Source organism: Dermacentor albipictus, chromosome 1 (assembly GCF_038994185.2).
Source record: "Dermacentor albipictus isolate Rhodes 1998 colony chromosome 1, USDA_Dalb.pri_finalv2, whole genome shotgun sequence".
NCBI lineage: Eukaryota > Metazoa > Arthropoda > Arachnida > Ixodida > Ixodidae > Dermacentor > Dermacentor albipictus.
Window position 1 is genome coordinate 248,939,782 of NC_091821.1, and position 15,363 is coordinate 248,955,144.

Below are 15,363 nucleotides of genomic sequence, written 5' to 3' on the forward strand. Positions count from 1 at the left end.
CAGAGGCCTAAAAGAAAATTGGGTGAGACTTGTTACAAAAATGACGTTTAATTCATACATTAAAGCTGTTCCATGATATCTTTCATTCAAGAACAAGTATCAATAACACGAACTACTTAGATATGCCCAACTACGTGTCTATGAGAGTTGATCACGAACTCAAAGTGAAAGAAACTTTACATAAAACTAACGCGTTTAGCAAGTCCTTTTCTCCCAATATAACTTGAGACTGGAATCAGTTACAAAGTGATATTGTGAAAATAAATTCAAATGAAATGTTGGTACAATCACTTCATGATGTCATATTATAGACATGAACATGGTGTGGCATTTTATCCTATGCTGCCTGTACAGTCGCCGACCGATTTTCCGGACTCCGAAAATTCGGACATGCCCGATTATTCGGTCAGCTTCGCGGCACCGCCATTCTCCCCATAGACCATAATGTATAACAACTGCCGAAAGTTCGGACACTTTGCAACCTCTCGTCTGATTTTTCGGACACTCCTTGAGCCAACTCGGTCGAGAGCACCATGCACCGACTCTGACCGGTGCATAGTTCGACTTGCTGAACGCCATTTTTATGTTGAACGGAGCTTCCTTGCTGCTCCACAAAGTGGCGCTACTGGAAATCCCCGCTCATCGTCATCGTTTCTGCCTGGTTAGAGTGGTTCTGCAGCAGTTCCGGTTTCAGCTTAGTAAGCCATGTCAAGACAATCCAGCAGCTGATTTGTTTCTTCGCGCAAGACGCTGCGAGCAGGTCGTGTTTTTCGTTTGTGCGACTGGTGTCGGCACGGTGGTTTTTGCTTTGTGTGCTGTGTCAAGGTTTCGGTGATCCAACGCGGCATACGTAAACATCGCGTCAAGGGTCTAATGGCGCCGACAATGCCGGCGCAGACTGCGCTGGGGAATGCCGGCAAGCGGGTGCCGGGAGGCCTAAGACTTGTCGCCTTCCGATGTGCTCCCTACTGACGCGGGAAATGTTCTGCCGAGACGTGCGCAGTGGTTTCATTGCGATTCCGGACACCGTCTCATTTGACAGTTTCATAGGTGCCGACACTGCTGTATTGACATGCGCAGAACATGACGACGGCAAGATCATTCGTCAGGTTTCTGCTGCACCGCCGGACGATGACGAGCCGGAAGATGACGCACCATGTGCTGCGCTGCCGTGGCATGCGGAGAGTGTACAAACAGTGACTGTGCTTTCAGCCGCTAATAGTGACCGTACGACCCACTCCGAGATTCAGGCTTATCAGATAGCGCGTAAACGGAACAGCGCGCAACGGCGCATTCACAATTTCTTCCAAGCCTACTGCCGAGCCCGAATAAGTGCGTGGAAATAAAGGATTTCATTTTTTTTTCTTAATCTGCTTTTTCGGACACCTGTTTATTCGGACATTTTCGCAGTCCCCGTGAGGTCCGAATAAACGGTCGGCGACTGTATTACGTATCTTTTTTCTGAAGCAGCAGAAGCTTGATGTGGGCGAGTTGGTTTTGCATACTTGAAGAAAAGAGCGCTACGAAGAGGAGCGATGTCGTTGTACATGTTCCTCTTTTAGCCCACATCTTTGTAGCGCTCTTTTCTTCAAGTATCTTTTTTCTTTTATGTATTACCCTCCCCACTGTAATGCCTATTGAAGGTGCTGTGGGTACTTTGGTAAATAAATAAATGATTTATGCCAATCTAGTTCAGAAAAATGTGCATATTATCTATTGAGATTCTCTGTAAATCAGGTCTGCTTCCAAATAGAAACGAAACAGCTTTGTTTCTGAGAGCCAACCATCTGTTATGTTCTTATCTAATTTACAACACAGCAATTAGTAAACAATAAAAAGTCGTTAATACCTCACAGTTCCCTGGAACAAGTTAGTCCTCAGTGGATTTCTTTCCAAATTCAACACACACATTGAAAAAGTAGCCTGACACAGCTAATGTGGGAAGTTAAGTTGTACAAATGTGCAAACAAAAGTCGAAGAGCTTGCGGTGAAATAAGTAATGGCGAAACTCAATGTGACAAATGGTTGTCGTGTGCTATAAAGTGGAAAGAATTTGCACATGATGGCCTTTCGACATCATGATACTGATTGCAACAGAAAAGAGACAGAGGCAATAGGAATTCAGCAACATAACATTGGGAGCGCTGTGTGTAGCTACAACATATCTACTATGTGACAAAAAGTTTGAACTCCCAGCATAAAGGATTCTCTTCAACAGACACAAAGCCATATACCAAGTTAATCTAGATTTATAACTCATGCTTTTGGAAACACCCAAAACGTCAGTCTTACTGCGTACGGGGAGCTGGTAAACCGGAAGAAATGCCAAAACAAAAGACAGGTGGTGAGTGAGGTTATCTTAAAGGGCGCCTCACCAGGTCTGGCAATCTTGAGCTCACAAGCACAGTGCATACAATGTGTGCTAACAATTGTGTCTACAAAGTATTACACCGCTATGCGCCGCGAGAAGAGCTGAAATTTCAAACGAAGTGCCATGCACCCTTCTCCTCACGGGCGCCGCACTCCCAGCCGGAGAGTCGATGTCAATCGCAAAAGTGAACCTACATAAACTGCAGTGCTGTGATGCCACTCACATTGATACATGACTTTGTGTCCTTAGTGTCCCTTTAACAAAACAAAATGTATATAGCCTAAACTATGTATGTATGTATATTACATACAAGGCATCAATAAAGCTAGTGTTTGCACACACAGCCATGAATGATAACATTTTGGAATCGATTATGAAAAAGCACTACAATGCTCACCACAAATTCCACCTTGAAGCCAGGAGAAGAGTTGATGGAGACCTTATCCCACATGCCCTCCTCTTCTGCCTTCAGGTCCAATTTCTTCAGTGAACAAGGACGACGCATAGGACTGTCTAAAGCTAAAGAAAGAAGAAAGCATTATGAAAATTAAAAACAGTAGTATGCTTTATAGAAATTGTGAACAGTGTTATCTTTTAAAGGGACGCTGAACCACTTTTTATCGAAGTTGAGAAATGCATTTGAAGTTAAATTAGACTATTTCAGAAATACTTTGCCACAGGAAGTTCTTCAATGCATTCAGCAGAAGCAGAGCTATTGGCAAACAAACATACCGTTCACGGTGCTTTCACTCCTTCTTCAATGATTTGCAGAGTGAAGGCTACGGCGGAGCAGGATGCACCCACAACGTTCTGCCTAGTGAACGCAACCGTGATGCGCAGTTCAAATTGGATTTTAGATGTTCATGTAGACATCACTATTTTCGACTTTGGTACCTATGACGCTTCAAACGTGGGTGTCCTCAGCAAGCTGCAGTGTGCTCAGCTAGTGGACTCATCGCGGCACCCCAAGACAGCCGCGTTATCTACGCTACGTGGCAGACCGCAGCTACATGCAATTAAAGCATTTGCTTCCTGCACGACAGGGCTAGAGTGCATGCTGATGCTCACATGCTCCTGTCTGGCTGTGCTATGTGGTGCGGATTGGCCTTTTGTTCTGCACCAGCCTGACCGATAGATAGTAGCCACTTCCAACTTGCGCATCTTGAAGCTCATTATGAAGCGAAGTCTGCCAAGGCATCTAACCAGGAGCAGCCAGGAGTGAGCGCATGCTTGCAAGCATGCGTGTGGTCTGACCTTGAGTTTCAAGTGGTTCGAGGCTAGCTGAGTGTTAAAAACTACCAAAACTACTAAAAACTACTAAAAGCTACTGTTGCTTCCCACACAGAAGCCTCTGCCCAATCTTCTGGCATGATGCAATAAATAAATAAGAAAAATTGGGTCATAATGTAGTCCTGCTGCTTTTAAGATGGCCTCTAAGTGCTGATGTCATTTCCTTGGTTGGAGCTGTATTTGGAGGCCGTGAAGTTCACAGCAGTGATCAATGTGACATTTCCATGCCCACGCCTGCCTTAAACCAACCGGTATGCAAAGGAAGTGGTTTGAGAAGAAAAGATACGCTTCATCATAATGCAAGCTGTGGAAGTAATATAAGGAACTCACCAAGAAGGTGTGTAGGAGCTGTACTGGCAATTGAGAAGTCAGAGTCCTCGCCATCACAGGATGCTATACTTGCTGCTTCAATATCCTCAGGAAGGCCCCCAGAGCCATCCTCTGCTTCAGAAGGGTGCTCAGATGAAGTTCGGCTTTGAATGGCACATGTTACTAGGTGAGAAAAAGGACAATTAACACTATTTTCAAATAAAATGTGGCATAAATGCCAATGACACAATTGCAAAATGCTACAAAGGCCAAGAGCACATACCTAATGGAGAGTCATCGTTTTCATCTACAAGTTCCACTTCTTCTTCTAGGTTCAAGGAAGATCCCATCCCTTTAAAGAAAGAAGCAAAAGTACAGGCACCACACTTCCATACAGTTTCATCCCAGGAAAACTTTTTTCATTCACTTAGCAACACAATCTCTGGAAAAGGAGAGTAAAAAGAAGGTAGAAAGTTAGACCAACAGGCAAGAAGCTATACACAGATTTCACCACATGATGATCATCCTCTCCATATTTCCATAACCAAAGAACAGTCCACAAAGCACTCCCCAATCGGAAACTATGAGTAACAGATACATGGACTTTGGGCCACACAAAAGGCACTTGAAATACTGCGATGGTTGACACTGCCTAGGTGGTCCACTTTCGCTCATCGCACAGCTCAATGTGTGCCATGTGCCGCGCACCGTTGTGAAGTGCAGATATACAGGGTGTTTCAGCTAACTTGAGCCAAGTATTAAAGAAATAAACATAGGCGCTACGCGTGTCGAATTGCAGCACTATTGTACTGAGCCATATGGAGCACGTCATGATATTTTTTTACAGTCCACCAAGCTGGGTAACTAACAAAGATTGCTTAATTAACTTTTTAAATATTTACTCTAGCGAAAGATCTTCAATGCAAAAGTTGTAGCGCTTGTTGAGAAACATTGGATTATTTCATCTATGCTAAGATAACTGCCCTGTTTAATATTTTTCCAGCCTTTCATTAAAGTGGGTGACATTTAAAAAATGCCACGTGACTGCCGGCTAACGCACCGCGCTTTTAGTGCCCTCAAATGTAAGTTGAACAAATTAGCAAAGGCTGCTCCGCACACTGAGATCAATTGAACAGGCTGTCGGTGAAGGTGTTACGACTGGGCAGTGGGGAAAGCAACCTTGCAGCCTCTCCTACCCTACTGCAACAAATCACTTCATGAGGCTCACGATACGTCACCCCGGACAGACCTGTGGTGACACCAAGGTGAGACACGTTTGACGGCTACGAGGTTGATGGATGGCACTTGGTTGCCAACCCTGACGCTGGGACCAAGAAACTCCAGTGAAAGTGCATTATACGCCGCTTCGTTACGGTCGCTGCTGGGCCATACCAGGACCCAAGACACGCAAATGGAGTCAGGCGTGACAAACACCCCTGCCTATAAGCATCCTCTTCTTTCTCTGGGACAGTGAGCCATGTGCACCCGGGGGTATTTCTGTGATGGCATTCCGTGAACAAAGGTGCTGGAGTGGTTGTGTGCATTCTCGCCCTCAAGGCGACTATGAGCGCTCCGACTGGAAGATGCTGTGACTGCGGGTTTCCCTGGCCTAGGGATCTAGGGAGGACAGAGGGGTTAAAAGCAGACACCTTTAATGCAGCTATAGTCGGATACAACTTTAGAAAAAAGGGGGCGTTTACTCCTCCGAGGCGGAGACGCTCGAGCATCCACCAATGGGCGCGCACTCTGGACTAAAGCCATGAGCCGGACGGCCGGTGACCCCGCCGACGGAGAAGATGGCCGCCCGCGCTTCAAACTGGGCGAGGTCGCGTCAGCTGTGTGCTTCAGCCCCTCGTCAGAGTGAATCCCACGACTGTTTGTGATGGTCTATCATGCCGGAAATATGCCGGAAAGAAAGCGTTTGATTCAGTCGAAACCTCAGCAGTCATGGAGGCATTACGGAATCAGGGTGTAGACGAACCGTATGTAAAATACTGAAAGATATCATAGCGTCTCCACAGCCACCGTAGTCCTCCATAAAGAAAGCAACAAAATCCCAATAAAGAAAGGTGTAAGGCAGGGAGATACGATCTCTCCAATGCTATTCACAGCGTGTTTACAGGAGATATTCAGAGACCTGGATCGAGAAGAATTGGAGATAAGAGTTAATGGAGAATACCTTAGTAACTTGCACTTCGCTGATGATATTGCCTTGCTTAGTAACTCAGGGGACCAATTGCAATGCGTGCTCACTGACCTGGGTAGGCAAAGCAGAAGGGTGGGTCTAAAAATTAATCTGCAGAAAACTAAAGTAATGTTTAACAGTCTCGGAAGAGAACAGCACTTTACGATAGGTAGCGAGGCATTGGAAGTGGTAAGGGAATACATCCACTTAGGGCAGGTAGTGACCGCGGATCCGGATCATGAGAGTGAAATAATCAGAAGAATAAGAATGGGCTGGCGTGCGTTTGGCAGGCATTCTCAGATCATGAACAGCGGGTTGCCATTATCCCTCAAGAGAAAAGTCTTACCAGTATTCACGTACAGTGCAGAAACCTGGAGGCTTACGAAAAGGGTTCTACTTAAATTGAGGATGACACAACGAGCTATGGAAAGAATGATGGGTGTAACGTTAAGGGATAAGAAAAGAGCAGATTGGGTGAGGGAACCAGCGAGAGTTAACGACATTTTAGTTGAAATCGAGAAAAAGAAATGGGCATGGGCAGGACATGTAATGAGGAGGGAAGATAACCGATGGTCATTAAGGGTTACGGGCTGGATTCCAAGGGAAGGGAAGCGTAGCAGGGGGCGGCAGCAAGTTAGGTGGGCGGATGAGATTAAGAAGTTTGCAGGGACAACATGGCCACAATTAGTACATCACCGGGGTAGTTGGAGAAGTATGGCAGAGGCCTTTGCCCTGCAGTGGGCGTAACCAGGCTGATGATGATTATTATTATTATGATGACCAGCCAGTATTCCAGTCAATTTGGAGGCAACTTGGGAATGACCACCTCTTGCAACCGACTGGTGACATGGTGCTGCTTCTGTGGGCAAGCGTTTGATTTTGGCTGTAAGATTTACCAGGCTTCAATTTATATGGGTTAGTAGATTTGAATCGCTCGGGATCTTTTACTTGTATTCTGATTTGCATGGGTATTGCAGCAAGTACTGCATGGCAGCAGAGCCAAAGTTTAAAGTAGCGACCATGGTCCTATTGAGTTTGACAAGAGCTAACCTGTTGTGCAAATCATATTGACCGCAAAAAAGACGGGGACAGAGGAAGAAAACACATAAACAGCACAGGCGGTTTATGTGTCCTTGAGCTCTTCACACAACCTGTTGTGGTTGTGTGAAGAGCTCAAGGGAGACATAAAGGACTTAAATGAAGCAAACGTTCTAAAAACCCTTCTCCAAAGTGACAATGATTTGGAAACAATCGAATATCTAGGTAACAGAAAGCAATTAGGCAGGAACAGGAAGAAATTAGGCAAAAACAGAAAGAAGCCAGGCAAGAACTGAAAAGAATTTCGCAGGGAAAAGAACTAAGGAAAGTAAAAAGGAAGGTAATTGCAGCATTGGACAAAAATTCAATGTTTGGAGCAGGCAATCGAACAAAGACAATAGCGACTTGAGAAATCTGTAGGTTGGACGCAGTGAAAGTAGGAGGAAGTCGACAGCAGATTTCGGTCGAAAGCCAAACAAAGGACTATAGTACCTGTGACAATATCAGTACGTTCATAGGTGATGCCCAATCCATAGACCATGGCATAGCTGCTGAGGAGCCTGTTGATAGGGACCAGATTGAGTGCGACGAGATACTGTGTCAATGTAATGCTAGAGAAGCAGCTAGGCCAGCTGCAGACGACTTGGCCCAGTTATCAAGGGAGTATGTTGCGAAGGTAGCTCTTGCAGAAGTCCTAAGCTTTACCCTAGTGCTCTTGTGAGCTACCGTTATTGCTTGAAAATATTCCTAGGGCAGGCCAAAAATAGGTGTTTTTGACAGGAGATGACATGTTTAACGGATTCAATGCCCCGTAAGCTTTGTCGAGACAGGCTCTGCCATTAGAGAGATCACTATTGGGGTGACCATAGGGGTCAGGCACATGCATACTGACTGTTCAAGTTTGAATTATATGGCGAAGGTCAATTTTAGGATTGAAATAACGACAATTTGGGCCCTCAGAAATGAATGGGCAGTGGGATCAAATTAACCGCAGTCGACCAAGTATACTGTACAAGCAATTACTGAGTATTATATGGTTGCCACTTTGTTAATGTTGCAATAACGACTTGTGCGAACATTAGATGAACATAACTGCAACGTGAACAAGCAGGTTTAGCAATCAGGAAAACAATGAGCGTTGCTTTGCATTGCCGTTTACGAGCACAGGAAGCTCACCTGAGGTGTCAGCACGAGAAACAGGTCTGCGGTTTGGAGCATGGATGAATGACTGTGTCAGACCATTTGGGCACACCAGCATGTGGAGGAGTGCAGGCGGAGGTGTTGTCAACAGCTGGTTTAAGGCTTCCAATGCAGCCGTCACCACTGTCTGGTCCGTGTTGCTTATATGGTACAACAGTAGCTCATAAATCTGAACAATATAAAAAGTGAGGATGGTTTCAAGAAAGTTGCTTTCAGGATATCTGTACCTGATGTGACACATGACAACAAAAATGCAATACCAGGGTGTCTACCAAGTTGACATTTACAAATTCCCTGAGTTTCCCAGATTTTCCCTGAGTGCCTTTGCAAATTTCCCTGAGCGAGGCAAAACTTTGTTTTATGTTAAGATGGGAAACCATGTCGCCCAATGCTGTCACTCTCTAGAGCATGTGAAAAAATTAAAAAAAAAAGTAAAAACTGCTTAATCCAGTTTGGATACTAAGAAGTAATGCTTATTTTATTCAAAAAGATAACAGAAAGGAGGGGTTAGTAAAATGCGCAGCAAATAAAATGTCTTAGAAAAATATTGCAAATCAAGTCGAACATTCTCAAACACGAATAAAAAGGAGATGCGTACCGAAGCAAGTATTTTCGAATATGAGCTATTTCTATCAACTGATAGCAAGCTCAGTGGTATGAGGCCCAAATGTTCTTATAATCGAGATTCTCTCACAACAGCTCGTAAGTCAACCTCAACTGTCCCGACATACTCTCGGCCCGTGTATAACGCCTCAGTGTTGTGTTTCACTGCTTTAAAAGGGGACGTGGTATTCGATAACAACTTTCTTATTTCTTCGTGGATTTTTATGAAAATTGGCAGACTTATCAGCAACGTTTCTCTGCACTCTAAGATGAATGGTTGAGGTCGTGTGACATTCTTAGATTTTTTTTATTTGCAATGCAATTTTTTTTAGTTCTCATTCTTTAAGAGGTGACTGTACCACAGGCGTTTAGGCTGTGAGCAAGTAGCCAAATTGTTATTTGTAGTAAAGTCAAACTGCAAAAGCAAGAGTGTCATGCCCTGGACAGTACATCCAGGAATACAGGGAAAAAAACTGAACTGAAATAGACCTGGTCACGAAGAAATCAGTGGTGCCAGCAAAGGAGGAAGCATGAAAAGTCATTTTGAGAAAAAGGCTTTCAAAGTTGTACCTTAGATTTTACATTATCAAAAGGCACCGGGGTTGTAGTCTTTTGTGTCCTTTTCAGTGCGTGGCTTCTTTAGTGCCCTGCCTATGGTTTGATGTGCCTTGCTTGACTTTTTTTTCCCGCAAGACATCCTTTTCCGCTGTCTGCGAAGAGCATGTTGTCCCAGTTGCAGTCCAAGTGTTGCACAATACTCAGCATATGCACGGTGGGCCCCAGCATTGTATTTGCAGACTGCCTCATGGATAGCTGTCTCTGTCGCAACCAATGATGCGTTTTTATCTTTTGGAAGCAGCGACCATATGACCGAATGAAGGCTTTCGGCAGCGTTTTGGGTTTTTTTCAATAGGCAATGGCTGAGGAGCTGCATGTCAGAAAGGCGCTGGCACATGGGCAGCAATACATCGGCAACATGCTTTCTAAGCCGGTACTTGTGAGGAGGTGGAGGCTTCTCTGCTTCTGCAGCCTGATGTTGGCACCAACTTGATGATGGGGGTCTTCATCGGTAGATGTTATATGATATGTTGCCATCACGGTCTTTTGCATGTCTTGAACATTGTCGTCATGCAGAGCCATGCCATAGTAGTTTGTCAGTCTCTTTGTTAAATCTTGAGTGAGGCCATCTTTCCCTCCAAGAGATTGCCCTTTCTTGCCTTCTGTGATAAGAGCACGCAGAGCCGTCCCCATTCTTTTCTTGACATGATTAATGCAGTCCTCCTTTGTAAATGGAATAAATCCATAAGTCTTGTTTCGACAAAGTGCTACAAAGGTTCTACTGTCACCATCACAAACAATGTTTGTATATCGCAAACCATGTTTGCTAAAGGACCTCCTGAATAGAGTCAATGCTGCTTGAACCTCAATTCTGCCAGAGTTCAAATCTATGTTTTTTTGGCAGACGTGTGATGCTTCCAATCATCATAGCCTTCATCCCCTTCTTTGGGGCCAAGCGTACAGCCATGGCATCGGTCTGATAGGACCACACAATCGAGCACCAGTCCTGTGAAAAATTCTATTACAGTGCCGACACCTATGTGGGATGTATGGCCACACGTTAACCATGTCCCATCATAAACCACTGTTATGTTGTTATTAAAGGTAGGGTCCATCTCCCTGTAAACATTGCGCACTGCCACCACAGCATTAGAAAAAATATTGGCAGCAGCTGTCTCACTGGCAGGTTTGAACTCAGCCTTGAGATGTTTCTGAAATGTTTTATGATGCAACCTTCTATGGGAGACATTTATTATTTACCAGAAATTGGTCAAAGCTGTTGCCCCTTTGCCAATACTTTTAACACCCTGTACAGCTCTCATATACAGATAAAAAATTTTGCGACCTTCCTTTTGCGGCAATGACCACCTCTTCACGACAGTGCCACAAAACGTGCACGTCAGCATCATTTGCGCTGCTAATCCATGTCTTGTTCCCAGCTGAACTGAAAGACCTGGTTGGGAGCACTGCTGGCACTTAGATTTGCCGAGAAGCGCATTTAGGGCAGTCATTTGAACGATGAGAAACTCCTCCGCTTGTTCCGTACCGCCAAGCACCTCGCCTTCATTCGTCAGTTCCATTTTCCACGTAGTCGCCGACACCGAACTTAGTTTTGCTTGCGCTTTTGCGGTGACCTCCCGGGATGCTTCGGCCGATACAAAGCGCGGCTCCAGGCGCGCCTGAATGGTGCCACCCGTACTTGTAGACGGCGTAGCAGCATCGTGCGAAGTGCTAAGACGATAATTGGACACATCCGAGACGCAATCACTGGATGCATCTGCAATGTGGAACGCTGCACAACAAGCTCAACGGTGCCACTGCTACTTGCATGAGATGTTTCCCCTGTGTAAGAAGTGCCAGAGAGCGACTCCTTAACATCGTCAACACAAGTAGGTATTCCGCCCTCATGTGAAGTGCTTGGCAGCGGCTCCTGAACAGCATCATCGGCACGTGTACGCATCCTGCCCACAGGTGGAGTCCTCGGCTGCGTGTCTGTGACTTCTGCGCTATGCTGCACAGTACTGTCACGCGACCTTGAAGCAGTCTTTTTCACCGTCGGCGATTTTCGCTTATGAGTGCCATAAGCATGAGTCGTCTTGCACTTCAGCGGTTGCCGACCCATGGTCACCAGTAAACTTCCGAAACTACGCTCCGCAAGCACTGATGAATGCGTCGAGCTGATATGTCCAGAGCAGCATATCACAACACAAACCAGCTTCCGAAACTATGCTCCCCACGCACTGACAGCGAGCCGATATGTCCAAAGGCGCATATCACAACACAAGTCAGCTACGTTCCGCAAGTACTGATGAATGTGTCGAGCTGATATGCCCAGAGTGGCGTATCAACACAAACCAGCTTCCAAAACTATGCTCCTCAAGCACTGACGCCAAGCTGATATGTCCAGAGGCGCATATCGCAACACAAGTCAGCCAAGTTCTGCAAGTACTGATGAATGCATCGAGCCAATATGCCCAGAACAGCATATCACAACATAAACCAGCTTCCGAAACTGTGCTCCTCACGCACTGACAGCGAGCCGATATGTACACAGGCGCATATCACAAGTCAGCTACGTTCCGCAAGTACTGGCGATCCTGGCGAGCCGAGATGCGAGGAGGCACTTATCACTTGTGGAGTCTGCTGCCGAAACTATGCTTCGTATGTGCTCACGAACAATGCGAGGCGATTGTCAGACGCACGAGTCACAGGCGATATCAGATGTAAGCTTCTGAAACTATACACTGCACATACAGATGAACATGGCACACCGAGAAGTGCGGCCTACGCGCGGCGGCACAGTAGCAAAAGACGCGCATTGCCAATGAGACCAATGGCGAAGCTCTAATTGGCCACGTGAGGGGCGAGGCCAATCAGAAGCCTCAGAACGGCCTTGAATCATTTGCTTTTTGTGCACTTGCTTCTGCACAGAGGAGGTGGCTGGCGCAGCAAATTTAAAGACAGAGAAATGCGCTTTCCAACCCGGGCAAAATGGTGGCGCTTAGTTGTGCCATTGCGGAGATATTGTGGCTTGAAAAACGCTGTTCTTTTGCGATTTCCACGGAATTTTTTTTGTCACGTTGGCTGCTAAAAAAATTTTTTTGAGCACTTCTACGCGGTTTTCAGTGTTCATATTTCGGAATCAGATAAAAAAAAGTTATAAAAACGGAATATGGGCTTTTAAAAAATATAGATTTTTTGGTCATTTTTCGTGATACGAAAGCTGCGTCGCCCCTAAAGAGTCTATTTTGATTTGTATGAGGGACACCTGCATCTCGGCATCAGCCAAAACTGTTCTTGAGCTCAAGCTTCTTCTAAGCAGCTGCAGCACGCTTCCTTTCCCATTCATTCCTCAATGCGTAGGTCCTTTCTGTTCTTGTCATCCTTCTACCACTCATTCATGCCATGGACCATTTGAAGCATCTTCTTGGTCCCTAGGGGCCGCGAGAACGTCCGAAAAATTGGCCAGTTGGAAAAAATGAATGCATGTCTTTTACTGCCCTTAAGGGCTCAAACCGCCACAGCCACATTCGAATAAGCTCTGAAGGCCTGTCGGTACACTTAGGCATATTGGTGCTCGTACTGTGACAGGAGATACCAGGTGCACATGTGTATAATTAAGGAATACATACTGTGTCCCGTGGCAATTGCCCCTTGCTACGCTAATGCTTCACCGCAATACTTTTGCACATGCCTCACCAAGTAACATTTCTGTGCAGAGGCAAAGCTGACTTTCGGGAACCTGCGTTATGCAACGCACAGTGCTTTCTGAGCTTCGAAGCCAATTGCGTGGACCACAAAGGCGGAGACAATGCCATTGCTGACAGCGGCAAATTCTTTCAATGAAAAACACGGTGCCCAATGGCAAGAAGCTTAATAGCGAACGTCTAAGCAGTTAGGCCTAGTGTTGCCGCAGTGGTGGTTACGGCTTCCAGCGGACCTGCGTGTGAGAGCGCCAGTTCGAGGTGGCGAGGTAAACAAAACGGCAGTGGTGGCGGCTTTGATTAATGGTGTTTCAGAGCTGCGGTCACGGCAAAAAGTCCAGAAAATCGGATGGCAAAGGGTTCTTGCTAGCGAAATTTCAGACGTTCTGATACAGTGATTCTATGGGGTATGTGGTAGTGCCGCGAAATCGTCCGAATTATCAGGTGTCCAAAAAGTCGGTCATTTACTGTACACTGGCAACATCTCCAGCAGACGAAAGGCCGTCAAAGATGATTCATTAAGATTGCTGTCTGTTTCTCAAGCCAGCATTACCGCAACTTTCGTTCCCTTTCAACAAATTTACAGCTAATTTTCCCTGATAGAAGCACAAGTTCCCTGAGTTTTCCCCGAGTTCTTCCAGACTACTCAAAATCCCTGAGAATTCCTGGTTTTCCCAGTTGGTAGACACCCTGAATGCACTTTTATAAACTTGCAGCTTAACAGACAAAAGCACTACAAGCAGAAATTCTGGTCATATTTCTTCATATTGCATTGTTGTCCTAATATGGCACATAAAAGCCTAATAACATGGATCAAGAGCCAAATATTAGCAACAGGTTTGAAAAAGCTGAAACATTTCACAACTACTGGAAATCTTGTCCACTGAACTCTTTCTTAGCACGCCCACAAAAATCGATCAATTTGATTGAGTTTTTCTGTGCACTGTCAACATTTCCACTAGAATTCTACCAACAACGCCATACACCATCTAAACTGACAACCGAAGTTCAACTATTTGCCAGATTTGACAACTGTGGCAGACTGGCGAGTCTAGAATATAAAGCTTTCACTGTAGGTATCATCGAAACTAGCCTCCAGTGCTCGTAGCAATTCCTCAATAACACTATGCAGAATTTGAACTTTGGTAGACTCGGCAACACAATCTTTAAATGGCAGCCGCAGTGAAGACAGAGAAGCTTCTCTTCGGTTACCAATTCTGCAATACGACGTCTAGGCTGTTTTAAAGAGGTCTTGAACTACCTGTTGGGCTTGGTGAAAAAACACAGTCTGTGCATTGCATACGCTGCTGTGAACATTTCAGGTAAATTTTGCAGTCATGTGCGACACATGGAGCTCGCAAGTGGAGCGTGAGTCACCTATTTTTTCAAACGCTCTCTTTTCAAAAGAAGCCCGCTCCTCGCTCTTTTCCAGACGCTTTATTTCGTAATGCAGCCAAACCCATTTAAACAATATTCAAGTGCCAAGAAAATTCCATTGCTATAATTGATAACTGTTATAACAAGGTTCAGGCATGTACCCAGGATTTTTTTTTTTTTTAGGGGGGGGGGGGGCAGCCCAAGGTAACCTTTCTATGCAATAGAGGGGAGTGGGGGTACCTTTACTAGTACAATTGTGAATGCCCACCATTTGCCATAAACATGCGTAAATCTGCAAAAGAGAAATGAAATAAGGTGTATCTCACAGGTACACCTGTGAGATACCTCTCCTTTTCATAACAAACAAGGAACCACATCAGATGGACTCGCGCAGGAAAGAGGCACAGGAAGAACACTGCGAAGAACAAGTAAACAAGCAAAAGTGTAAAATAATAAAGATTTCTAGTAGCATATTTTTTAATTAGCCCTGGAAGAATTATAGAGAAATATATATTTGCAGAACCATCAGTTCTTTTGAATCCCTCATTTACTGCTCTATAAAGTTAAGTGGCAAAACTCACTCGCATTGTTATTTGGGAAGTTGCGCAATGGTGCGTGGCTGCCAATCCCATACAACCGCGTAGAGTGCAGGACGTTGCGGTTCTATACGTACTGCACCCACCGCGGAAGGTTAGAAAAATACCCACATAAGCACAGTAGAGAAGTGG

General features: G+C 45.3%; 1 protein-coding gene across 1 annotated transcript in view; it reads right to left on the reverse strand.

The window, feature by feature from the left end:
* The window catches only part of htt (huntingtin), a 160,291-nt gene that overhangs the window by 132,393 nt on the left and 12,535 nt on the right, over positions 1 to 15,363 (reverse strand). The window contains exons 8-11 of the mRNA XM_065430124.1: positions 8,370 to 8,562; positions 4,254 to 4,322; positions 3,992 to 4,153; positions 2,769 to 2,890 (exon numbers count right to left, since the gene is read on the reverse strand). Of these exons, the coding sequence (XP_065286196.1) occupies positions 2,769 to 2,890; positions 3,992 to 4,153; positions 4,254 to 4,322; positions 8,370 to 8,562 (546 nt within the window). The remainder of the gene's footprint in view (positions 1 to 2,768; positions 2,891 to 3,991; positions 4,154 to 4,253; positions 4,323 to 8,369; positions 8,563 to 15,363) is intronic.